A 26,362-nucleotide genomic window follows, 5' to 3' on the forward strand; every position below is an offset into this window, starting at 1 on the left:
TGTTGTTGATGACGTACAGTCAAAAAATGTAACACAGCAGTGGATCGCTTCATTGTGTTTGATTCCCAAAACCTGTTTCATTTTAATTAACAAGGAAAAAACTGTAAAACAATTGCAAGATGGGTTATATTGGAGCTTTAGTGCTCTGGTCGCTGACAGACCATGATGCGATTTTTTTTCCCTTGTCCTCATAATGTATTAGTTTCTTCGCACTTGATGTGCATGGGAGGGTGCGTCATAATTCGCATCCGGATGACTCGCACTTCCGTACCGTTTGGTGTGCAAAGACCTTTGGAACGATACATGCTTTCACGTCAGTGTCTCCAAAAGTCTCAAATAACACCAGAAAAGGTAGCTAGATTTGTCGCTAGTCGCTGTTTTTGAAAAGGAGTCGCTAGAGGGATCTGAAGACTAGCGTCAAAGTTGCTAAATTGGCAACTTTCATGGTAATCGGAAAAGTCCCCAGTTGCAAGTAGGAACTTCTTTTGGGGAAAGTTTTTCCCCCGGGTAATTTTGATGGAAACGCGGCAAGGTTTTTCAAAATCCTGGGTTAATGAGAAAAGTTCCTACGGTAGAAAAGGGGCTATACATATAATGAATTCCCTATCCCTCTAACCTAACCCTTACCATCACATCTAAATGCCTAATCCTATCCCTAAAACCAAGTCTTACCCCATAATCAGCCCGTTTAAGGTGTGACAGACTGTGAGGACAAGCCAAATTGTCCTCACTTCCTGTGGTTTAAGGGACACAGGGACAAAAGTGGACTGAAACAACAGTAAAGCTGCTAGTTACTGACTGTCCTCTCTGCTGTTGTGTAGCAGAGTCTGGCCCTGGCCACATTTTTCCCTCCATTCCTGACCGAGCCCGAGAGAATTTCGACTGGACCTGACCTAAAACCAACCGTGTTGTGTATTTAACTGTGTCAGAGGATGAGTCAGTTACTCTTATTGTACTTGCACAGGTGTTTCTTAGCCTTTTATCTATGGTTACAACAACAGTAATCACTGCATACAGGAGGAAGCAACTACGAGACACACACACACACAAAGTCACACGCACTTTATGATTTATCACAATAAATCATAAAGACTCATAACAATCAGTTCTTCTCAATTAACTCCAGTTGAATAAAACAAGTGTCAAGTGACATGACTAAGTTCATTTCTCAATGTTTGTCTATAACAAAGGACAAAAATTGAGAAATGTCGATGCTCAACAGAAAATACCAATCAAAATCTGAGACAGTTTCCTTCACAGTGTCATGTTTGACATCCATTTTATGGGATATTAGAGACAAAAAGATCAAAAAGATTGTGTTTATTTTGAGCATTTTAACGAAATACAAGTAAAAACATGTACACTTAGGTTGTTTTTTCCTGTGAACACGTGATAAATTCACACATTTGGAGCAACATGTAACAACAGATGGTGAGAAATCGTTGTCTTTTCTCAGTCATATTTCAGACTGGCAGGTGTGAAAACTCACCTGAGCATATGACTGGATGATGTGACTCTGGATTTCATCCATGGTGTCAGTGCCGTAGGAAACCGTTCCCAGGTGCAGCCGTTTAAAGATCATTTCATTCTGTGTCAGAGTGCCTGCAAACCGAAAAAAACAATATAGTATAGTATCAACATTTCATATTTTAGAAACAAACAAAATCATGAAGTGGAGAAAATGCAACACCTACATGTTTGGGACATACAGGTTTAACTTCTACATTGTCTGTTTCATATTCATATTTGGACGACTCATTCAGCTTCTTTTAAACTCAGAAAATTAAATCAAAGAAAACAGTAATTTTTCAGCTTCTTAAATGTGACATTTTTCTGGTTTCTTTGCTCCACTTAACAAAGAAATTGTTAAAACTGAATCAGTTTGGGTTTGTGGACAAAACAAAACAAGATTTTTACAAACCAAAATAGTACTCGATTAACCAAGAAACGCTTTGAAAACATGGCGAGCATATCCAAGACATATTCATGGATTAAAATAACGAATTATTCCGCCACTACTTCTTAACAAAACATAAAAAGATATGAATTAATCTCTGACAGACCATAGTCAAGTGAGCACACAGCACTTGCAATGCATCATGGGACCTGCAGCCTTCTCACTGACCTAATCTCATTTCCAATATGGACTGCATGTCCTCTCTAATTAACAAACAAGACAAAACACTGCATCCATAAAGATGGAGTGAATGTTCAGACACTATGAAAAATAAAGAAGAGAGAAACATTGAAAATGAGGGCAATGGCTTTGGTTTAATGGATGCCGGCTGCCAGGATGAGCGCTGATAGAGCGTTAAACCTGATTAGAGGGCATCTAACTTCCAAAAACATCAGAGCCACGGGGTTAAACAATTCTAATGGACTGATTGTTTGGTCCTCCCTCCATGTGCTTTAACTATCAAACTGGATAAATTGGCCGTATAGTTAATCTATTCTTACCTAACTCAGAGGGCTGAGACAAAGAAGCATGTTGTGACCACCACAGGACTCGATCACTGTGACACAGTGGCCAGCATCAGTAAAGAGCGGCTATTTGTTATTGGAGAATCAGGTCATGATAGTGAAATGAGACAAGTTTAAGGAGAACTTAAGTCTTATCCACACAGAAACAGAACTTTTTTTCTTTTTTTGTTCTTGAAAGTTTTCCATAAACACGTTATTATTTCAATACATTTCTTTAAAAAAAAGGATCTAAACCAGAGGTTTCAAAATTAATATGAAGTTATAATGAGATATTTATGTATTTCCTTTAATTAATAGATTCATTTTGCATCAACAAACACTTTTATTTTGAAATTCTGCGACATATCTTCATAAATATTAATTCTATATCTTTTTCTTTTCGATATCTTTTTTTTGTCACTTGACTGGCTCCCTAATGACCAAACTAGACACACTTAGACCCCCGCTCTAAATGCTGTATTAAATATGCCAGGCCTGTACTTGGCGCTGCAACGCTGCCACAACAATACACCAAAAACACAGAAGAAAACATGAAGCATGTGCATACAGGATACATTACAATGTAAAAGATATAGAATAAAGAAAGCCAGGGCTTTGACAAATCACAGAACAGTTCAGAGAGACAGAGAGTGTGATGTAACTGATTATGTTTTTGGACACGTACCTGTCTTATCTGTCAGCAGATAGACCAGCCGGCCAAGTTCTTCTGGGATGGTGCTGGTTCTCACCACAGTGCCGGGGATGTTTTCATCTTTCATGATCATCCAGCCGTACGCCGACTTCCCCATGTCCAGATTGACACGCAAGCTAACGATGGAGCAGAAGCAAAACAACAACAAACAATAAGTTGTCAGACTATATCGGCCATGGCTAGGTATAGCCACAGGATTCATAGAAGGTCACTGCAACCAGGCACCTGGATGACACTAGCTGTCAATCACGCTGGTGTTCACTCATGTGCCATGCTTCATCTATTTTTTCTCTGAAATGAAGAATAACTTACAAAATTCTCATTGTATTCTAATGAAGAAGATCTGAAACTAGTGATTGAGACCATTAACTCCTCAGAAAATATTTACTGACGTCATAAAATGAAGAGAGAAGCTCAGTTTTTTTATAGAATTCATTTCAAATGGAGTCGCCTCCTGGTGACTAACAGCAACTCACTTCCCAAGCTTAATTTTTTAAACAAGAAGGCAGTGTCCACATATCCATTTTATACATGGTCTACGATCTTGACTGATAATCAGTCATTTCTTTTAAATTTAAAGAATTAAAATTTAAAAATATAAACTATTGTTGTGTTAAATGATTAAAGCAAACACAACAGTTTACCTGATGGGGATGATGTACGAGAAAAGCACAATGAATCGGAAAAGGTTGCGAAACCAGGGACCCACAAATCCCTGCAACGCTATCATGACAACAGCCAGAACCACCTGGGCAAGGAACAGGGCCTTGGTGAGGCGGTTCAGCTCCAGGTCCAATAGGCCAACCTTTGGGGAAAAGAGGTCAGAGGTCAGAGGTCAGCAGACATTACAGTAAGCTGACGGTTAACTGGTATTTTTTTACATTTGCTAATGTGTCCAATTTAAATATAATCTGAGTGGAATCTATTTTAAAAAAGTAAAAGTAGGCGTATATCATGGATAATCCCCTCCACTGCTTACAAACAGCTGTTACTATTATACAAACAACACTTCAGTCCAGACGGAGATTATCAGTAAATATCTTACTCCTTTTTTTGACAACCAGCTCTAAAGAAGTCTCTTTATAACATTACCATCTGCTCCTAAAACCTTAAGCACATGCTACACAGGGAGGAAAACAAAGCCAGTGAAAGACATTCTTAGCTGCAGGCTTTTATTATGCAAACTGTGTGTGTACGGCATAAATAAGTTTATTAGTGGCCCTACTTTGTGGTAAACTGCAAACATGTCATGCTGAAGTATTGTCGCTGAATGCAACAAACAGTCAAAGGCCCTCAAAAATGGAGGAGGTTCCCATATTGAGATGGCTCTCAGGAAAAAAAAAAAAAGGAAGGGGGTCAGAGTTGTCTTATTTTTCGAGTGTATCTCCCAGCCAATGGAGCATGTGGGAAAAAGATGTCAAATAAAGAAGTGCCCTTCCCCTTTTCTGGCAGCGCTCACAGCAAAGCCCTGTACACAGAGGGCTTTCATCTGACACACCACGCTTACAAAAACAGCAGAACATAACATCTCTCCTCCCTCAAATAAAGGAACGTCTCTGAAAAGGAGGGGAGGAGGGAAAGGAACTTATAAAAAGCAGCAGAATTCCTACACTGACTAAACCGTGGGGGTTTTAGGCAGTGAAGTCCATTCCCCTGAGGACTGGGAGACCAGTGTGACTGATTTATCGGTTGCTGTTAAACTCCCAGTAGCGGACTGTGGAAAAAGGGAAGGGTACGCCTGAGAGGGTGAGAGGGTGGTATCTCCCCATCCCAGTGCCTCACTACAAGGTTCATGGTTGACCAATTGAGAAAAATAGGGGGTTTGGGTGGATTAAAATGAAGAAAAATTAAGACAGTGCATGCCTGAAAAGCAAAGGATCCCCTTCTGCTTGAACAATGGCTGGTCTAAATTTTCCAGGCTTTGCCGGGGATCAGATGAAGTCATTATTCATTCAGTCATGGGATGGGGGGGAGGACTCAATTACCTCAACCTAAAGATGCTATCAATGAATAAAAGTGCATATTTTACCTCATTCATCTCCAAGCCATTAAAAAGAATGAAGAGAATGATTCAATGCGCCTGTGTGACGTGTGTTTTTATCACATGTGCGAAATCTGATTTCTCAAAGAATTAAAGCTCCTGCGTGTGAATTAGGGATGATTTCAGGCAAACATGCTTTTCCATAGTCACTGGAGAATATCGGACAAATATTTATAATAAATTCCAATCCTGTTTAACTATGACTGAACAAGTATGAACATATCTAATTGTAAAATATGACAGGGAATGGTAATTTTCACATAATTATTAGTATTAGTAGTTAGAGCTCCTGAGCAAGGTACCCATCCCCAATGCTCTCCAGGTGCAAATAAGTGTATATTCACTACTGGTGTGCATGCCATTAATTAAATTCAGAGGTCAATCAACAAATGGTGTGTGCAAATAAGCCAAAGTTTAAGTTAAACCCTAAGAACATCAGCTGCATGTAGTGTATTGTTTAGTGCTTGTGACACCAGTAAACTGAGGAAGTCTAGGAAATAAACTGGAATTGATTTGGAGATAAACAACTTAAAGTTTGAGAGAGAGGGAGAGAGAGAAAGACATAAAGAGCGACTTGGATACGTGCGAACAGACAATCTTTTTGAGGAGTGGCTTCTTGTCAAATGACATTGTTCTGTCTCTGTCAAACAACACTCAGACAAAGAGTGAGAGAGTCTGCCTCACGTCCTGTCAGATTGATCAAGTGCAGGCATTGTCCTGGCTGGTGTCACTACAGATTATATGAGGCCAAAACGTTCCTGTGACTTTAGCCGCACTGTATCGACTTTCTCCCGCAATCTCCAGGCTCCGTATTGGCACTTCTGACATCATCTCCTTGAAATATTGAATTCCTCTCAGCTGGCGAGCTTACACAAAACAGTGGCCCCTGCAGTTCGACCGGCCACATCAGCATTCTTAATAAAAGACACTGATGTCAAAACTGTGCTGCAGCAGAAAGAGGCCGTGCTGTGAGGTGCAGGTGTAGCTGTGGGTGAAAACTTTGCTTGTGCCACTGAGATTCTGTCTCTGTTAACTGACCTGTGTCTATCTAGCACTACAATCTTCCAGGTAAAAATCTTATATTTTCATTGATCCCCTCAATCTGAGGACAAAAGCGCTCAATGGGGATTCGGTGGGATTAACTTCCTGCTGAAAATGTCATTTAAATCCTTGGTTAGTTAATTTCCCTTTTGGTTAATTAGCAACTGGCACTGACCTTTAGCATTGACAGGCCCAACTTTATCTAGAGAGTCAAGGTTAAAAAAGCACCTTGCCATAGTGATTGATTAGTGATTAGAGGCAGGGGAACAAAGATGGCATAAGGGGAAGTTGGAACAGATGTTACTTTTATGTGAATGTTTCTTTTACCCTCGGCAGCTTTTACAAAACATTGATGTCCACACTGGCATCACCTCACAGACCCTTGGTACTTTTGAGTCTAACTCATTAAGAAAAATGAGGAAGCATTTTTTTTTGTGTAGCATGGAAAACTAAGGTTTCTTATCAAGACTGTGGAGGACTTTAAGGACAGAATTTCCTTATGAAGGTCTAGTAACAAAATTGAAGAATCCAATTCATTGTAACTTTAAAATTATTTGCATGCAGAAAACAAACAATACAAATTTAAAGTAAATAAATCATATTTCATTTCCTCAGGTACATTTTTGCATGTTTTTCAATCCTTTATGATCTATATTGTATTTCCATGTGATTTCATGAGCTTGATTGATGTACTGACTGACAACAACAAAAAAAACCTCACTTTATATTGATGCACTTTATATAGAGTATTATACTTGTTATATTGCAGTAAAATATAAGCCCTTTGGTTTGTTGCTTTTCTTTTTCCTTTGAGACTGTGGAATATCGTGTACTAGAAAAACGTCATCCTGATTTGTTGAGACGTCCTTGACATTTCATTCACAATAATTAATATTTGGGGAGATTTTAAGCAGAAATAGTCACTTTTTCCCTTCAAAATATACAAAATCTAAAGACTTATATTCACCTTGTTCTTGGCGTAGGACGTGTTCAGGACACTTCTGGTCTCTTTGCCGGTGTAGATCACCACCCCTATCACCGTGCCTGCCAAGAGGAGAGAGACAAAGAAAGTAATGCTGCTCATTAACTGAACATCACCGCCACCATCTCACACACCTGCACACACACACACACACACATACATGCACACACTCATCTTGGTCAAGTAAGATGAAGTGCATGAGGGGAAACACAATAAGGCTGAGCTGAGGCAGTTTTGTCTCTTTGCCACTCAGACCAACAGACAGGAGTTTAATACGCTTAGGCTCTCAAGGCCTTCAGCCACCCTATGGAACCTCATAAAACCTGATCAATATGCTTCCATCTTTATTTGCCAATTCATTACAGAGCCTTTATTACAAAGGATGAACGGGTCATTAATATTAAATGAGCTTAATGGGAGAGCAAAGGCGCTAATAAACCTAAATACTACCCCCTGAATTCCCCAAACTATAAAAACGGGGAAGTTATAAATGATCGGAAAACAAAAAGAAGGAAAGTAAAGTGCAGACGGAGGGAAGGAGAAAAGCAACCAGTGGTTCCAGCGTCAGAGGAGGGCGGTGATAGATTGCTCACGTTGAGAAATATTAAGCAATGTGACAAATGGTGAGCTGCTCAGCATGAGGCGAGGCTTCAGTTTGATTATGCGAGCGACTAATTCTCTCATCACAGCTGGATCGAGGCCTGTAAGTGTGTGAAAATGTGGTGAAATCTGGGCCAGTTCAAGTGGCGACAACGGCAGTGAAGTGTCTGTCAAGGAGACGCTTATGAGGGACAATGACATTCCCCGAGCAGAGATGATGTAAGGCATCCAAGTCAGGCTTTCTGCCCGAATCTGTGTGTATGTGTATGCGTGTGTGTGAGTGTGTGTGTGTGTGTGTGTGTGTGTGTGTGTGTGTGTGTGTTTTCATCTTCTGGTCAAGGTCAGGCCAGAAGATGAGAGCAACACCACAAATCAATGGTGCGGCCAATGCCGAGAGCGTCACAAACACTCTCAACTGACACAACTGTTTCTGTGGGGAAAGGCTTTGTTGAAGCGCGGGAGGATTACCTCGACTGTGGGTTTTTCTCAGACTTACTCAAACAAGAGCACGACAGTATCAAATGCAACATCCTCTAAGGTCAATGATGTGGATGATTTGAGCAGGGCTGCTGCAACTAAGGATTATTTTCATAATGGATTATAGTGGTTTGGTCCATAAAATGTCAGGAAAATGGTGAAAAATGTTGATCAGTGTTTCCCAAAACTGCTAAATGATGATATTTACAAATCAAAAATGCCCTTTTAATGATTTTTTTGTTATATGGGGCAAAGAAACCAGAGCATATTCACATTTAAGAAGCTGATGAATCAGAGAACTTTAAGAATGTTAAAAAAAAAACACACACACAATGATTAAATGATTATCAAAATATATCTGTTTTAAATTAGCATCAATCAATTGTTTTAGCCCTAGTTTCATGCAACACAACTTGAGCAAAAGACAAAGAAATTGTGACTGAATTTCTGTAGTAAATAACTGAGTTCACACTATATTGATTAAGCTCCACATAACTCTCTGTTTCTCAGTATAGCTGTGTTTAGATATGTGTTTGTATTGCACCTTGACTTCCCAAGCTGCACACAGGAAGTGATCCGTTTTACATTAAGACAGTACGAGTATGACTGAAAAAACAAAGAAGCGCCGACAAAAAAGTGTCAGAAGTGAATTCTACTGCTAAAAAAAAAACACAGGTAGTTCAGCAATAATTAATAAGTGATAAATGCTTCCTGTCCCCACTCGCCCCTACACTACTGCTGTATAGACACAAATGCTCCCTCACTCAGGTCTGATAGTTTTGAAATCACAACCAAAGATCTGATGATGTAAAAAATCATTGCAGATCTCAATAAATAAGTTGACTGTGGTCAATCTCGTCTATCTCGTATAGGTATAATTTAATTTAATTTAATTTAATTTAATTTAATTTAATTTAATTTAATTTTAACTTTCATATCACTAATTTCGGAACTTTAGTAACACGTTTTCATGCATATTTTTTATAGTTGTCGTGATAATATTGTGAATTTTGATTATTCTGATGAAGATAATCCCACAGGAAAGTGTCATGATCTCTCACACCTTATCACAACAAACTAAAACGTGAAAACCCTGCAAGATCTTTGATAGAAATGTGTCTTCAGTCATTGGGAACATGCAAGGCATCATTCTATAAAATAAAAACATATTTTAGATCATTTCAAAATAAGAGTGGACATGGAATAAAATCCACTCACCAGACGCCACAACTGTACTCGCCCACAGAGTGTTTTCAATGCTCAAACTTTCCTGGATCTGTGGGTCAGCGTCTTCCTATATAAAAAAAAAACAATAAACAAACAACAAGAATGAGTTAGATTTTATAACCTTACTTTTGTTTCTACAGCCTTTGTCACAGTGTGAGTCTCACACTTTCCGCCCATGAACACAACCCAGTGGAGAGGCAGAGACCTCCTCAATGAGGTGGATTTATTTCTGCAATTAGACAACCGTTAATTGGTATTGCTCAGTGAAGCCCTGGAGCAGATAAGAAAAACAAAAGAGGTTGTGAATTTTGCTTTTAGACTTAATGAGACAATTGATGCAATAAAATATAAAATTCTCTTTTAGAAAACAAAAATCTATAGGAAATTTGTAGCTGAAATCAATGTCGGTAATCACTGTTTGACTGAACTTAATTCTGAGAGGAAGAACTACTTTTATAGCAATAGCATATATTTTACGGTAATAAGCTGTGGTGATGTTGGGTATGAATCTTAGTATTTATAGTAGTGTCTTTGACAAAATATAATATGGTGATTGTCGTATTCCCGTAGCAGCCCCCACATTAAAACAAGTTGAAGCTCAGCTTCAACTGTTCTCTATGGCACAGAATAGCTGGTCGTTGTGTGTTCATTTGTACATACACACTGTAAATAAAAAACACTATTATAGCATTTCAGTTTTACATAATTATCGCGTTTATTTGTTCTAGTTGTTCGTTTGCAGAATTGATGTATAAGTAACTGGGCCTGAAATGAGCTTCACCTGTTTCAAAGACCAGCAACCACCACAGATTGGCGGAGACATTAACTAAGTATCACCTTAAAGTACTTTCTATGATCTATTTAGGGTGGTTTTCAAAAAACGCTAATACTCTCTTTTTATAGACAGTGAATCTCTGTTATTTTCTGTGCTTGATGGGAGAAGCTGTGAGAAAAGCAATTCACTCCATGGGGGGTGAACAAAGTAATTCTGATTCTGATTCATGTATTGTTTATTTTAAAAAAAAAAAAAAAAGTAACATAAAATAAATATTTTGCTGGATGAAAAGTAGCCAAGCTCAGTTACGTCAGTATACGTCCGGAGCAGAATGACTGGGCGCTCCTGTGCCATTCATTTCCACAAGCACCTGACACAGCTGTGCAGACTGTAGTGATACAGTAGCCTCTTTATAGATACGTTGACTAGATTTGGCACGGTGATAGAGGCTCCTTTTAAAAACAGTATAGAGAGTGCATGTAGATGAGATTTCAGTGATAAATATGCCCCTGGAGAGCCTCCTGTTTCACCCCCCTACCCTCCCGTGTTTCAGCCCTCTCACTTAAATAAAGACGAATTCTGAAAATGGCATGAGTCAGGAGTGCAGAGTCAAGGCTCCAGTTTCGGCTCAAATGGCTTTCCTGATATGATAATTATGATACCTAAGCACCCACATCCTGTCAGACCACTCACAAATGGGAAGAGGTGCATGAAAAATAAATGGCAGATTGCAGAACGCTTGACCGCTCTGACATTGGCATCATAACTGCACAGGGTCTCGATTAAAGACCACACAAACAAAGCCACAATATCCGCCTTTAAAAAAAAAAGAAAAAAAAGAAAAAGAGGGGGGGGGAGAACCCCTCATAAATAGGTAAGTTCATTTGCTGTAGATCTGTGGGAACCCATTTTTTTTCTCCCATCCTGCTCAGACTAAAAGCACACGCTATGCAAAGGAAGGCCGCGGAGGATGAATGAGCGGAGGAAGTGCTCGCTCACTAAGCCTGGTGTGTGGCCAAGAGTGAAGACGGCCCACAAAGCCTCCCTTTGTACTGGAGCTCTCCTCTCTGTGGGGGCTGCACTAATCTCCTATTAATAAAAAAAAAAAAAAAAAGACGAGAAAAAAAAGAAAGGAAGGAGGGGGAAGAAAAAAAAATCACTGAGCAACAAGCAAGACGGGATGGATGGAGCTGAAGCAGCGAGAACCTGCCTGTGATGTAAGAGGCATGTCTGCAGGAGATAACAACGGGGCCCAGATGGACACACAAGAGCTTATTGTTACCTCATGTCAACATATTGCAGTGATACACATCTTCTACGTCAGTTCAGCTTCTATAGAAATAATCCGCATGTGCTTGAGATTTGTTGTTCGGGTTATAAATATGTCAACGGGCAACTGTACCCTGGTGAAGTTGCCCTCAAAGCTGTGGATGTCCAGCTGAGGCCTCTGGGCGTAGACGTAGGCGCTGATGGAGAACAGATCCTGAAGTGGGAAAAAAAGAAAAGAAAAAGGTCTCAATCAACTTTACTACCCTAGTTTTTAGGGCTGACACAATGAATCGATCAATTACAAAATTAATAGTGTACCATTTTAATGATTAACTGTTCGATTTGAGTGTTTTCTGATTTTTTCCAGCTTCTTAAATGCAAATAAGAAGCTCCATATAGCTAATAAATCACTTTAAACTAAATAATTTTCTGACATTTTATGGACCAAATGACAGATTAATCGATTATGAAAATAACCATTGCAAAATTGCAGCTCAACGGACACTGAGTTTTTTTGTTAAAATATGCTAATTTAAATTTGTCCTTTTGCCTTTACTGACCAAAGGTTGGCCACTTTATTTTTAACTGTTAATGCATTAGTCCAAGTGAACATTAATGCCACAGCTAAACTATATGGACAAAAGTAGTGGGATGTCTAACCTTTACACCAACAAGGATTGTAATGACATATTCAAATGCATATACAGTACTTTAATATAAAGTTGGTCACTTTTGCAGCTATAAAAGCTTCTTGGAAGACTTTCCTGAATTTAGTGTTTGTGTTTCTTTGTGAATTTGTGTCCATTCATTCTGTAGAGCATTGATGAGCTCAGACACTGATAATCTATGTTGTAGTTCATGCCAAAGGTGCTCAATAGGGTTGAGGTCAGGGCTCTGTGTGGGCCAGTCAAGTTCTTCTACACCAAACTCAAAGTCAAACCATGTCTTCATAGTCCTTGCTTTGTGCAATGGGACACAGTCATGATGGAATAGAAAAGGACCTTCCTGAAACTGTCCTCAAACGTTTCGAAGCATAGCATTGTCCTTCGTTGCAGATAAGTGGTCTAGACCAAAGCCTGATTGAAACACCTGAATGCCAAAATGTGGACAAATACAGTGTATCTCTAATGCTAAGGCATCAATCCAATCCAACCCAACTTTAACTGTAAAGCACTTTAAAACAACCACAGTGGACCTAAAAATATATCAGCAGATATACCATAATCATGTTTGATCAGCTTGACCAAAAAGAAGACACATCATCCCTATGACCTGTCAAGCACCAAACACCAGCCTCTTTTCTCCTCATAATGGAGCGAAAATTGATTGTAAACATTAAATTATTCAGGCAGGCGAGTCGACGGCCCTCGCTCGTCCTCAGATAGTGTTCTCCTGGTGAGAACATGGGCAGAGCGGTTAAAGAGGAGCAGGGAAGATTATTTTACTGAAACCCCAGTGGAGAGTAATGTTGCTCCAGCGTTTTCAGAGACTTTGAAGAGTCTGAACACAATCAGAGGCAGAGATGTGGCCGATGAATGCCACAGTCTGAAAGACACTGGACTGACAATAAAGTTTATACAAATAAATGATTTAGATCCACTCTTTCTGGATCTGTATAGACCTTTACCTGCTTATAAGCTATTACCATCTTTCAGAAACATGACACAATTCATCGAGAAGTCATCTTTGACAAGCAGAAAAACCGATGAAAGCAGACAAGCATGTGCAGTTTTTGTCAGTACCTGAGAGACACATCGCATTTACACTTGTGTTCAATGTGGTCACAATGCGTCTCCGACCACCTCCTAAAGTGGTCTTGCAGTCCTCATGTACTATCCAACTGCAATCCGCATTTTAATGCCAGGTATAAAGGGGGCCTTAGTTTGATGATACAGTGTCTAAATCCTGCATTTAAAAAACAACTGAAAGGTTCTAACATAGATATGATTGTTTTTATAGTTTGCTCATTTTAGAGATAGAGAATTTTGCCTGGAGTCATGTGTGACATGTGCTCATCTGGAAAGGAAGAGCTCAGAACAGAGTGCAGGAGACTCAAAACATTAGCATATAAAAATTCAACAATCAGCTGTTTTTTACACTGATCTTACATAGTACAGCTTTAAAAATGGTTCATTCTTGTCTCCACAAGAAACACAGTGAGATTGAGTCAAAACTGTCAAATATTATTTGTTTTTTCTAAGGTTAAAAAGAACTGATCAATAACATGCCATCGCAGGAAAAAATAGGCTAAACTGAGGATAACTTGTCAGGATTAATGAAGCCCAATCATGAAATGACTTACTGAAACTTTGACCACTTTTAGATTCAATACACTGTAAAGTATCCATACCCCGACTGCTGGAAGTCTCTGTGTGCAGCCAACAGCCACTTTTAGTTTCCAGTCTGTTTCTCCGTCCAGCTGATCTGTTCTGATGAAACATGAACCTGGAAACAAATACAGACAACAAGACTGTCAAGACTGTCACAGTTTGATGATTTCTTTGTTATAGCTTTGTTATAGCGCAAAGAAACCAGAAAATATTCATGTTCGAGGAGCTGAAACTTGTTTTAATTATTGAAAAAAACACACCGATTAATCAATGACCAAAATAGTTGACAATTAATAAAAAAATCGACTAATAATGGAGTAATTGTTGCAGCCCTGGTACATACTGTTTAAATGGTGATGAACTGGCAGAGTACATTAGCAGAGAGGCTGTGGAGCAGAGTCTGCGGCTGCTGTGGACACCGCAGGGTCTGATAAACGTTGAGCAGTGGTGACCTGCATTGATCTGAGCTAATATTACATATGAAACTGATGGATGAGAGCAACATATTTGACAGCGGGGGTAAAGGGCGGCTATAAACCATCCATGGAGGGCTAACTATGATGGAAAACACTAACACAAGGAGGATGATTCATGTCTTCCCTCTGCTGCAGTGGCACTTCTCACATAACACCACTGCAGTGTGTGTGCGTGTGTGTGTGTATGACCGAGGGTGTGAGAGAGTGTTTATGTATGTGTGTGAGTGTGTAAGAGGTATAAAGACATCAACAACTTCCCGTCAAAGCGTATTGACACATGGAAGATTGATGGAAACGATGTCCTCAGAACATTTCCTGCGGATGCCCCTCAGAAAAGAGCTGGGATGTGGCACAGCTCATTGATTAATTGGAATTTGCATCATCGGTCACTTGCACATTGCAAAATACATCATATGAATAGCATGCTGCCTTGATCGGATGATGTCAAAGGACAGGAAGTGCAGGAAAACAATCTAAACGCAGTGATAACAAATTCCACAGGGCAGTAAGAGTTCAACATATCTGTCGATAAATGCAAGGAATGTCTTTGTGTTAGTTGGACTATGGCCTGAGGTCGATTAAAGCGTGCATGTAAACGTACTGTGTTAGGATAAAGAGGTAGACGATGGATGGATGTTTAGGGTTGTGTCGTAAAAATCTGTACTCCGAAACTGTAGGGGGAGCTTTGTAGAGATATAATGCTCCATATAATTAAATAATTTTAGTTCCTGGACAAAAGAACAAGACATTTGACCACATCATCATTTCCAGGTTTGGGAAAACACTGATCAACATTTTACACAGGGCAGCAGCAACGGAAAAGGAAATTCTAGTCTGTTAATCACACATCTGAAACTGAATATACTATTGATATTCTGTTTCACATTCCATCCACTATATCCACAGATTATGTTGCACTAGCTCACTCATGTACATATTGTTTATTATGTATAGTATGTTATTTACATAGGAGTATACATTCACAATTCTTATTATGGTATTTTCTCTTATTCATATTCTTTTTTTTTTCTTTTTGAGACTGTAAGTGTTTTATGTAGCGGCTCATGTAGTGGCATAAGGAAAGAATGTTACTTTTAACAATAAAGCCTTTGAAACCTTTGAATTTCTGTCAACGAGTTCACTGGACAGGCTTCAAACTTGGCAAGTGACCAACTAAGAGCACCAGTGAGTGCAGTGCCAACTTTACTATTATTTCAATAAGAAATGCAAGAGATATCAGTAAAAATGTGACAGAAATATCGCTTTTTCCTTTTTTCCCCAATGAAAAACAAACAAGAATACACAAAACAGGGACCTATTGAAAGGGAGCTGCACTGAAATGGTCATTTATTTCTTCACCACATCTAACCCTGAACAGAAGACTCGCTCAGTGTATTGAATATTGTAACAAACCTTTCAGTGCTGCCTGCTTGACACTGAATTACAAAAACACTATTACTCACCGTTTTTCTCTGACGTTCTCAGGAATATCATGTCTGCAGGAATCCTTTGGTTCTACAAAAGAAAAAAAGAAAGAAAGAAAGAAAGAAAGAAAAAAGAAGTGTGTTATTGAGCTGTGGCAAAAGCCTTTGGAGTCTTCCTGAATAATTAAGCGAGGTCAATACTTTGACCGGTGGGTCATTTTTTAAAAAGTCTATCGAGAGCAGTAATGGAAATTTAACTTGTCCACTTGAAACACAAGCTCAAGCACGGGTGAGTTTTAATGTTTCAAAAGTGCAACAACAGTTACAGCGACAACAAATGTGTAATCAACACTGTGGACTGGCCTTTAAAATGTCCCCTTTTATTTGACCTTACAAGATTAGTGTTTCATCCTGAAAAACTATTATAACAGGGCGGTGCAGTCACAGCTAATAAAACATAAAGGTAATCACATACTGGACCTCAGCATCATTAAAACAACCCTGTATCACAAAGTTAAAGAAAAAAAAATCCCTGTGTCCACCTCCTTAATAAGATTAGCCCCGAAATGTAAAGGTCCAGTGTGAAAGAATTAGTGACATCTGATGGTAAAACTGCAGATTCTAACAAAGTGCATAAGGGTTCTTCTTTTTGTTTTTGCTTCAAAGTGTAAAATGCACATTCAGACTGGTTTGTCCATCCAGGCTGCTGGAAGAATACTTAAATCAGGCTTCCTTTATGCTGCAATGTGAGGAAAAAAGGCCACAAATGGGACAAAACTGACCAAACTTTAAGAAAGTTGGACTTTTAGCAAACAAATTCTCTCATGTAAAAATGAGTCTTCCTTTACTTGATTGCGCTGATTTAAAAAAATTACAATTTCTTATATTTGCACACACTAATCTGTGTTAGTGAATAAACTTAATACACACCAGCCGTGAACACACAAACCAGGAGCAGTTAGGATTCAGCTCGTCACTGGTAATGAAAGCTTAAAGTACAAACAAATGTTTTTTCCTAAAATTAGATCTGTTCTATAGCAGAACTTGCTTACCAATATAAGATTTGTTTTTTGGCATAACATTCTCCGTCCTTTTGTAACTTTCTCTGCTGTAAACTTAACCAGGAGCCACAGCAGCTACACACAAACAGATAAATACACTATATGAAACTTTGACCAAATCCAAAAAAAAGGTTTTACCTTCTCAACAATGATCAAGTCTCCCACTTGTATGTCTGAACTCTTCACTTGAATTTTACCTGAGGAAGAAGAACACAGGTTGCATAAAGATAAATAACAGCTGTGAATTTGTTATTCAAGATTAAATATAACAGTGGAAAAAGCTACGTTAAGAGATGCTCCATCCACGTTCATTACACAGATTTTATGCACTTTGTTCTCTATTTTGGGAATAAAAAGAGAAATCCTGCACTTTTAACTTTTCACATTAACGTTTTGTTTTCTTCGGTTAGAGAGGAATCGTGATGTATTGCTATGTGATTGTCTTGCAATATATTGATTATCACAGAACCGTTGTATCGCATATCGTACCGTGAGGTACCCTGTGACTCCCACTCCATAAAAGAGGGTCAGTCAATTTTATTTCCCCTGTATACACTGCGACCCTCGTCCTCCTCTTCCTTCTACTTGAGCACACACTGAATGTGAAAGCTGCCTCCTCCGCCACAGTCACAAATATCACACAAGGGGATTTTACCACACTTCTAACAAAGGAACAGATCTTTGATCATACGGTCTCAAGAAGTCGAGAGAGGAGAGAAAGAAAAAAAATCAATGCAATTACAGCAAGACGAATGACTTCAGTTACAAGTGTAGATGCAGTGGGGTGTCGTCTCTAAATTGCACGGGGGAGCAGCTTGAAATATCCGTTATCATAACGTCAGCAAACAGTTCCTGGCACAAGGAGGAGAGTGGAAAGATATCATTCAATCCCCCTCACTCACCTCTGACTGTCAGCTTGCTGTAGAGTTGGGAGTTCATCTCTTTGTCCCGCCGGTAGCGACGCATCTCGTCCACGGCTTCTCGCATCATCGTAACAGCCAACACAAAAGCCTGAAGGACAGAAGAAGAAGACCATAATCTTTTTCATTTTTTTAAATAAAACATCACATTTTTGCTATTTTTTATATTCTAGAGACGGAACACTGAAATCAATATACTCTACAATAAACACACTTTTAAATTACTCCAATGACGAATCGATTATAAATCAATTACTGAATAAACTATTTTAGAGTGGTTTTTTTTAATGAGTTTTCAGCTTCTTAAATGTGAATAGTTTTTGCTCTCATATCACAAAGAAATCATTAATACTGACACATTTTGGTTTGTGGACAAAATAAGACATAATTGTTTCCAGGTTTGAGAAATATTGATATACATTTTCTGAAATTTATGGGACAAAATAAGAAACAGACACAAGAAAATCTGTGGTTTGATTTAAGAACGTTACTCGTTGCCTATTTACTTTATTTCACGAGAGCAAACTAAAGTTTATTTACCAGAGGCGCCCAGTACGTGTACAAATATCCGATTTTCAGTGATGGCACAAACTGGGAACAGGCCACAACCAGAAAGTAGAGATTGAGGAAGAACTTGAACTGCTGGTAGAGAACCTAAGAAGAGACAAGAGGACAAGGATCCACCAAGGGTGAAACAAAAATGTCAGTAGGGAGACGAAGAGCATGCAAAAACAATTCAATGTATTAAAAAAGTATAATGTGTGTTAATGCTTTAACAACTCCTACAGTAGAGCACACAGTGAGGATATCTCTGTTGCCGAGATATACATATACGTATACATACTTATTAATTGGGATTTCCCATGTTGCATTTAAACTCCCTCCAAATCTGTAATCTGGATCAGATCTGGATGAAACTTAATCTGATGGTTGGATCTTGGATGTCTTACATGTGTTTTGAGATACATTTTTGCCCATTGTAAGAGATTTTTGTGACGTCAACAGTGGGTAGATTCTTACCAAAATTGCATGGGAACATACTTGGTTGCTCACCTACGCGTAACAAAAAATTCAGATTGATCAGTCAAAAGCTGTAGACAGGAAGTTGCTAACAGAAGGACACATTTACAGATAAACTCACGCCGATGACAACATTGGTGGGGAGGGAAAAAGAGAATAAAACTTTCTTCATTCACTTACACCAAAGTGCCAACTGTAACTTCCTGACACCTCGTCACTAATGGGCCATACATCAACAGTGAGGGAGGAGCTTTAAGTATTCTATTAATCTAAGGTCACATTTTGAATAATGTTTGCAATAATGAGAGACTAGTGTGTGGTCACAGATTATCAGAGACGATGTGATCAATGGACAACGCGCTTCGGCTAATGAACCCCCCTGACCTTTAGGGGGGAGAAACGCACACTGCTAAACTTAATTTGTGTGCATTAAATAATTCAAAGAACGGGGGTGGAGCTGTTTTGTTCGACATCGATGAGAATATCTACGTCTCTAATAGTCAGTTGACATTTTATGGCCCGAACCAAAGGTGGCCCTCTTAATCATGGAAGCGGTTGCTTTTTAATAAGTAACTGATGGATCCCTAATGTCTCCTACAGTGGAAAACCCTTAACCCTAATGACAGGATGGTTAACAAATAGATCCAGCATATGCTACAGTGCCTCACATACTGTTAATATGTGAAACGATGGCTGTATTTCAACTGAAAGGACGAACCTTGACTGCATGCACAGCAAAGGTTATTACGAGAGGAAACATGGCAGAAAAAAAACAAAAAAAACAAAGATCGCAAACAAAAAACGTCAACGATGTTACATAAGAGAACACACTAATGTGGTTCTGTGAACGCTGACTCACCCCAGGCACGAAGGTGAAGACGTTGTACTTCTGGTTTTTGATGCCGTTTCTCGGATACTTCTCTTCGCTTTTCTCCGGGCAGCCGAGCCAAACCGTCCGTGCTTTCAGCTCCTTCCTCCTCCAAAATACATGAGCCAGGCAGTCGCAGCAGCTGAAAAAAAAAACAAGACATTAATACTGAGTATTAGATTATTATAAAAAGTTATAAAATGACTCTGTTGTTATAAAAATCAGTTCCTCTGACTATTTGTGACAGGACATCAAAGTAACTCGATTGGATATCGGAAGGCTAAAGTATATATATCACATGGTTCACAATGCACAGAATGTGAAAACATAAATAACAATAGGGATTTGGCATGTGTGGTTCTCATTACCGTAACTCCTAGACCATTTGTGATGTTTAGAAAATTCATAAACTATGGTCTGGCGATCTGTCCAGGGTGTGACCCCGCCTTTCGGTAGAAAACGGATGGATGGACACCAGTAAGCAGAGAAATAGAGCTTTGTGCCCGTATACTTGTCATTACGGTAGCCCTCAGGACTTCCACGGTACGACCGTCTAATGACGGAAAAAAATCACCAACACGTCACACGTTTGTGACGTCAGCTTCTCAGTATCGTAATTCCTCAACGGTTGAACAACTGCCAGATATCTAAAGTGAAAGTTATGTTGGAGAAAGGGGCAGAAGCACTCACTCATTGAACATTTGACAATTCTTCAGCCATAAAAACTGTTCTCAGTCCAAACACAAGCCAGGGCTTCACCATTCCAAACCATACCGTACTGTACCAAACCGCACCATACCTGATGGCATTCATTTCCTTGTTCTAACATAAGCACCAGTCCTCTCTTATAGAACATACCGATGTGCAAAACTAAAAGAAAGAAAAGAGAGATAACTTGCTATGTTGACGTTCACTTTTTAAAAAAAAAGTGTTTGACTTTCCATCAACCCGCTAATGACTACACTGGAGCTTATCTAGCATATCTGATATCAAACACAAACACAGCAGCAAATTACAATGAGAGCGGCTCGATGTGAGCATGACCTAACCTGGCACCTGGGCACCGTCATGCTGATCGACCTGGCTTTTCCACCTTTTAAGCAAGTTGGCAAAACATGAAACTAAATAAATCAACTCTGGTTAAAAAAATATAAAGAGCCTTGTTTGTATTGGCCTGGATTTGCCCTGTTCTCTGTGCACAACCCGGTCCAGATTCATAAGAGCGATTATTTGAGCAAATGAATGCTATTCAAATAATATGCTATTTGAACAGTCGGGGCTTATTCAGTGTGAATTATTTGTGTTTTATAATCCCACACTAAGCACACATAAAATTACTGGAAAGCATCAAACTGGTCAGCTGTGAAAAATCCGATTTGTTCATTAGTCGGGGGAGGGGTGGGGGGTGGTTGTTCGGGGAGGGGTGGGGATCAATATGTGGCTTCAACAGGAGATGCATCGCTGACAACAGAAAAAAAAACTAAAACCATATATTCTATGAAATTGCTCTGTTGGTAAATGTTACTTTCTGGGCAGTGGAGTGCTGCACAAACATTTGTTTATTACTGTGACACTTTATTGTTCTGGCATAAACAAACACTCATCTCTGAGCCAGAGAGAGAGAGAGAGACGGGAGCATCTTTAGAGGACAAAACCTGTCAAATGAATCATTAGCTGGATAAACCGCCCTCCCTCTTCTGTTTGACCTGAAAATCTTTTTTGGACTGATGATGCGCATCAAGGAACTCGACCAAAAATATGCCCTTATCCTCCCTTTTCACTTCACGCACAGCTACTGGAGCGTTGGAAATCCAAGCTGATCATAACAGGCAGACGTACTGACATTATACACCGCACATACATTAACTGAATGACAAAACGGCGGCAGCTTCCACAGTCCAAATGGAGGTGAACGGTCCAGTGTGCAAAATCTGAGTAAAATCATTTTCATATCATCAATTCTTGTTTTGTATTACTCCAGAATGAGCCTTTCGTATTTAGCAGGGTCAGCTCTAAGGCTGCTATTTTGGACCACCATGTTTTTACAGTAGCCCATAAAGGACAAACTTGACATGTTTTCAGTTGAAGGCTGCATATGTTCTTCAACACCCTTGGACGGGCAGAGTGAGGTGAGGAATATTCAGCTGCAACATAAAACTTCAACAATAAATGTTGTTACATTTTACACGCTGCACTAGGGCTAAAATGTATATTCGATTAATCGCTCATAATTCGATTACGAAATTTATCGTCAACAATTTTGAGTGTGTTTTTTTTTTTCAATATAGCAAGTTTTCTGATTTTTCTGCTTCTTAAATGTGAATATCTTCTGGTTTTGTTACTCCATATGACAAAGAAATCATGAAAACTGAATAATGTTTACTTGTGGACAAAACAAGAAATTAGAGAACATCATCATTTACAAGTTTGAGGAACATTGCTAAACATTTTCTGACATTTTACAGACCAAACAAGTACTCCTACAGCAGCACTACATTGCACCTTTAAAAGTAGTACAGATTTGTGACATTAGAATCAATAAATTCTTGGGATTTTATTATTAACAAATCTACAATAAATATTAAGCCAAGGTCCTTTACCTGTGCCCTTAGAAATGGAGATCTGTTTTAGATATTTTGCAATATATACATTATACTTGCCGTTTTTTTGCATTGGTCGATTATTAGTCACTAAAGTCACTAAAGCTTTTTTTTTTTTAAGGCTTGTGTCATGTTTTTAATATTTAGTTTAGACATTATTTTTATGGGAAATACTGTATATAATTGTTTCAGACATAAAGAGACAGACCATTACAGTAGTTCAATAACTGGTCACTGAAGTTAAGCAATTTTTTTGAATGATTTATTATCACTATGACATTTATATTTTATCAGATGGAAGGGAAAAAAAAAAAACACCAAAAAACAGGGGGGACACTGCCCTGATTTCTAAAAATCAGCATATCAGTTGACCTCTAGAGGCTAATGTCTTTGCCAACACATTATTAGTTAAAAATATATTAATATGAGTCATACCTGCCACAGAGGACTTTCCACCCTCCGAGGAGAAACCACCCGAAACCTCTTTGTCTCTGATGGACTCTGGCCCGGGGCAGCGTCTGATAATCGCTCTCATCATTCTCGAAACCTTCCTCCGACATCATCAGTGGCATTTCATCCAGGTTAGATGGCTCATCTTCTACAGAGTATCTGTGAGGACAGTAACCAGAGTTGTGTCAATACCATAACGACACAGGATACAATACAGGAAACTATTTTTCCTTTAGTTAAAACAACACAACCAACACTTATGTTACTGTCAATGTAAACCCAGCTAGGTCTGTAACAGTTTATTGATTATTAATTGGAAACTAGGGATGTTTAAAAAAAAAAAAAAATTCCAACAAATATTTGATTAAACGTTGATCCTTCAAAGATATTCTGATTATTCTCCACCCTGTAGTCAACAACTAGCTGCAACCACCTAGTCACAGTTTACAAGCGCTAGTCAAGTATTTTTAATAATTGAAAACAAAAATTCTGATTTTTCAGCTTCTTAAATGTGTATATGTTGTGGTTTAAACTGAATCATTTTGGTTTGTGGACAAAACTAAACATTTAGGGAACATCATCATTTACAGGTTTGGGAAACACAGATTTTTCAACATTTTCTTTCATTTTACAGACCAAACAAATACTCCATTAATGGAGAAAATAATCGTTAGTCGCAGCTGTACACATGGCAAAGTAATAGTCTCCTGAATTTCATTGGAGAGCGTATACGATGCAGAGCAGAACTCGGAACTCCAGCACTAACAAACAAAACCTGCTGATCAACATATACAGCTAAAGTAAACACTGTGCTGTTGATCGTGGGGAGTAGTCACTTTTAATCTCATTTAAATACAGGAAGAAGACTTTATTTTTAGATGCTAACATCTTAAAAGTTTTTCACCTTCAGATGTATAAAAATCAGACTCACATCAGGTCCATTTAATTCAATTTTACCCCCTAATCCAAAAAGCAAAGTATCAGACACTGCTTATCAGCAGCTAAACATGAGAATCATTTGTTATCGTAAACAAAGGCTACGTATCAGCAAGAACACCGCTGTCACAAGAGCGTTAATCATGGACCACGAGACAAAGAAAACTGAATAAAGAGGGAGAAACAAAAGTGACATCAATCGCATCTAGGCTCAAATTTCAGTTTCTGTTCTCTGTCCTCTAAAAATAAATCCATCTCTCTCTACAGTTTCCATCTTTGTCCAAGTTACACATTCTCTCATCACTACAGTAGCCGGTGTTTACATCACATGTGTATTTTAAATATGATGCCAGGTATAACAGTAGTACAAGGGCTGTTTAAGAGACTACGGGGGCTACATTCATTAAAACGTTGACAGTCCACTCTGCTAATGTTCATTAGAAGAAAGAAGATTCATTCATTCATTCATTGTCTACCTCTTTATCCTCCACATGAGGGTCGTGGGAAGCTGAAGCCAATCTCAGCTGACATTCACACCTAGGGTCCATTTAGGTTGTCCAATTAACCTCTGCATGTTTTTGGACTGTGTGAGGAAAGAGTACGGGTCTTTTTGCTGTAAGGCAACAGTGCTAGCCACTACTACTACTAATAATAATAATAACAACAATAAGATCATTTGGTAAGTTAAAAAGAAAAAAAGTGATCTTTTTAAACCATGTAGAAATCTAGATGGAAAATCAATACAGACTCAATAAAGGTAAAAGAATAACCAACCAGATTGTCAGTAATGTTTTATTTGAGAACCTGAGTAAATTGGGTAAGAGTTGAGCAAAAGCCAAAATGTATAATTAATTGATTGAATGATTGATTGCTTATTTGATTGGTTGGTTGGTTGGTAGGTAGTCTAAATTACTACATTAATCTATTGTATTTTGAAAATCTAATAAATGGTTGTGGTGTATTTTTTTTTCAGCTTCTAAACTGTGAATATCTTTGCTCCATATAAAAAAGAAATCAAACTGAACAAAACTGAAATGTTTTGATTTGTGGACAAAAACAAGACATCAAGCTGTTGAAATAATCATCAGATCAAGCAATTTGGGGCTGCAACTAACGATTATGTTTTTTAATCATAAAATCTAGAAAAACGTGTGTCAGTGTTTCTCAAACCTGGAAATGATGACGCTCTCAAATGTCTTGTTTTGTCCACAAACCAAAATGTTTCAGTTTGAATGATTTCTTTGTTATATGTAGCAAAGAAACCAGTTAAATAGACAAATAGTTAGATTATTTAATTTAGAAATTAAAATTAAATTATCAAGTAATTGTTTCAGCCCTTCAGTGATTATAAAATAAATCATTAGTAATGGCACTAATGGAGAATAAGGACTAAACAATTCCACCCTAATTATTTCAATTTCAATTTGGAACCAATTCTGAACCAAGTCGTTCCAGTTTGTCCCATACTACCATTTTTGTGTTTTTGTAAGTTAGTTATTTTTATGTTTAGTATCTAGTTATAAAATCTGGACTGTCGAAGCCAGATTATCAGCTCACCTGTAGTTCTTTGACACAAAAACTGCTCTAATAATGTATGTATCAATGTTTTTGTGTGTTTTTTACAGCAGCCATCACTAACTTCAGTCCTTAGATACGTAACAAATATGAATGCATTTTCAGATTTGTAACCCCTTAAATTCCAGTCCTTTTTACTTTTCTTAAAAAAACAAAAAAGTTGATTATTTCGATCCCATTCATGAAAATTAGATTTTTTTTAGGGGGGTTATCTGAACCTGGGTCCAAGAGTGTCAAAAATGGACAGCAACATTGATTTTGATCCATTTTTTATTTGTTTGGCAAAGTCAGGTTGTAAATTAATTACTTCACGTGTCCTGAAGACAAAAAAAATGCTCTATTAAAGACTGTAATTTTTTTTTATGAATGCCATCATTAACTTAATTCCTCACCATATACAACAAATATTAATATTTCAAATAGTCCTGTCAGTGGAATAAAAAGGAATTAAAAATGGTACAAAAAATGCCTAAGGGACCCATATTGCCTAATTTTGTTTCCAATGTAATTAAAACATAAAATGAATCCCAAAATACACAACCTTGACAACTTTTAAGCAATTTGCCAACCAACACAGGCAACGACGTCCATAAAGAAAAATCCCAAAACACAAAACAATGTATATGACATCTGACTAGCACGAGGAACAGAGAGAAACTGATGTCATGTGACTTCAATTAAATGAAAGTGGCCAACAAAGCTACGTCACGTTGCGTTTGAACAAACAACGAATCACTTTTTTAATAAACATAGCACATTTGCTTATGTTAAATGGTGACAATGTGAGCACAGGAATGAGCTGTCAAACGGGAAACGGCGTATGAGCTGTCAGCAGCAGTGTTAGCAACACAAGCTAACAGCCGCGGTACAAACAATTACGGAGCAAGGGAGGAACCGACGCAGCTAACGGTTAACGTGTCACACAACCGACCGTTTACTGCGGTGTCAGGCCGAAGAACAGCTCGGCTGGCCTCTTCATACCTTGAACGTCTGGCGGAGTTGTAATACGTGATTCTCTTCGAGTTACTCCGCACCGGATTTAACGGGATGCTGTCAGCCATCTTGGCTGGGCAGGACCTGCACGTCCTGACGTCACACGCACGAGGGAAGACCCGAGT

General features: G+C 38.5%; 1 protein-coding gene across 3 annotated transcripts in view; it reads right to left on the reverse strand.

Moving 5' to 3' along the window:
* atp9b (ATPase phospholipid transporting 9B) overlaps positions 1-26,362 on the reverse strand; it is a 50,230-nt gene extending 23,868 nt beyond the window's left edge. For 2 of the 3 annotated variants that reach the window (XM_058619232.1, XM_058619231.1), the window contains exons 1-14: positions 26,226-26,362; positions 22,719-22,892; positions 19,675-19,825; positions 18,336-18,449; positions 17,778-17,886; positions 17,014-17,072; positions 15,854-15,905; positions 13,935-14,029; positions 11,718-11,798; positions 9,532-9,607; positions 7,222-7,298; positions 3,817-3,977; positions 3,146-3,288; positions 1,490-1,602 (exon numbers count right to left, since the gene is read on the reverse strand). In XM_058619232.1, coding sequence (XP_058475215.1) covers positions 1,490-1,602; positions 3,146-3,288; positions 3,817-3,977; positions 7,222-7,298; positions 9,532-9,607; positions 11,718-11,798; positions 13,935-14,029; positions 15,854-15,905; positions 17,014-17,072; positions 17,778-17,886; positions 18,336-18,449; positions 19,675-19,825; positions 22,719-22,892; positions 26,226-26,305 — 1,485 coding nt within the window. In that variant the 5' untranslated portion in view covers positions 26,306-26,362. Of the gene's footprint in view, positions 1-1,489; positions 1,603-3,145; positions 3,289-3,816; positions 3,978-7,221; positions 7,299-9,531; positions 9,608-11,717; positions 11,799-13,934; positions 14,030-15,853; positions 15,906-17,013; positions 17,073-17,777; positions 17,887-18,335; positions 18,450-19,674; positions 19,826-22,718; positions 22,893-26,175 lie in introns of all 3 variants that reach the window. The other variant, XM_058619233.1, reaches the window with a different exon arrangement.

Source organism: Solea solea, chromosome 20 (genome assembly GCF_958295425.1).
Source record: "Solea solea chromosome 20, fSolSol10.1, whole genome shotgun sequence".
Taxonomy (NCBI): Eukaryota; Metazoa; Chordata; class Actinopteri; order Pleuronectiformes; family Soleidae; genus Solea; species Solea solea.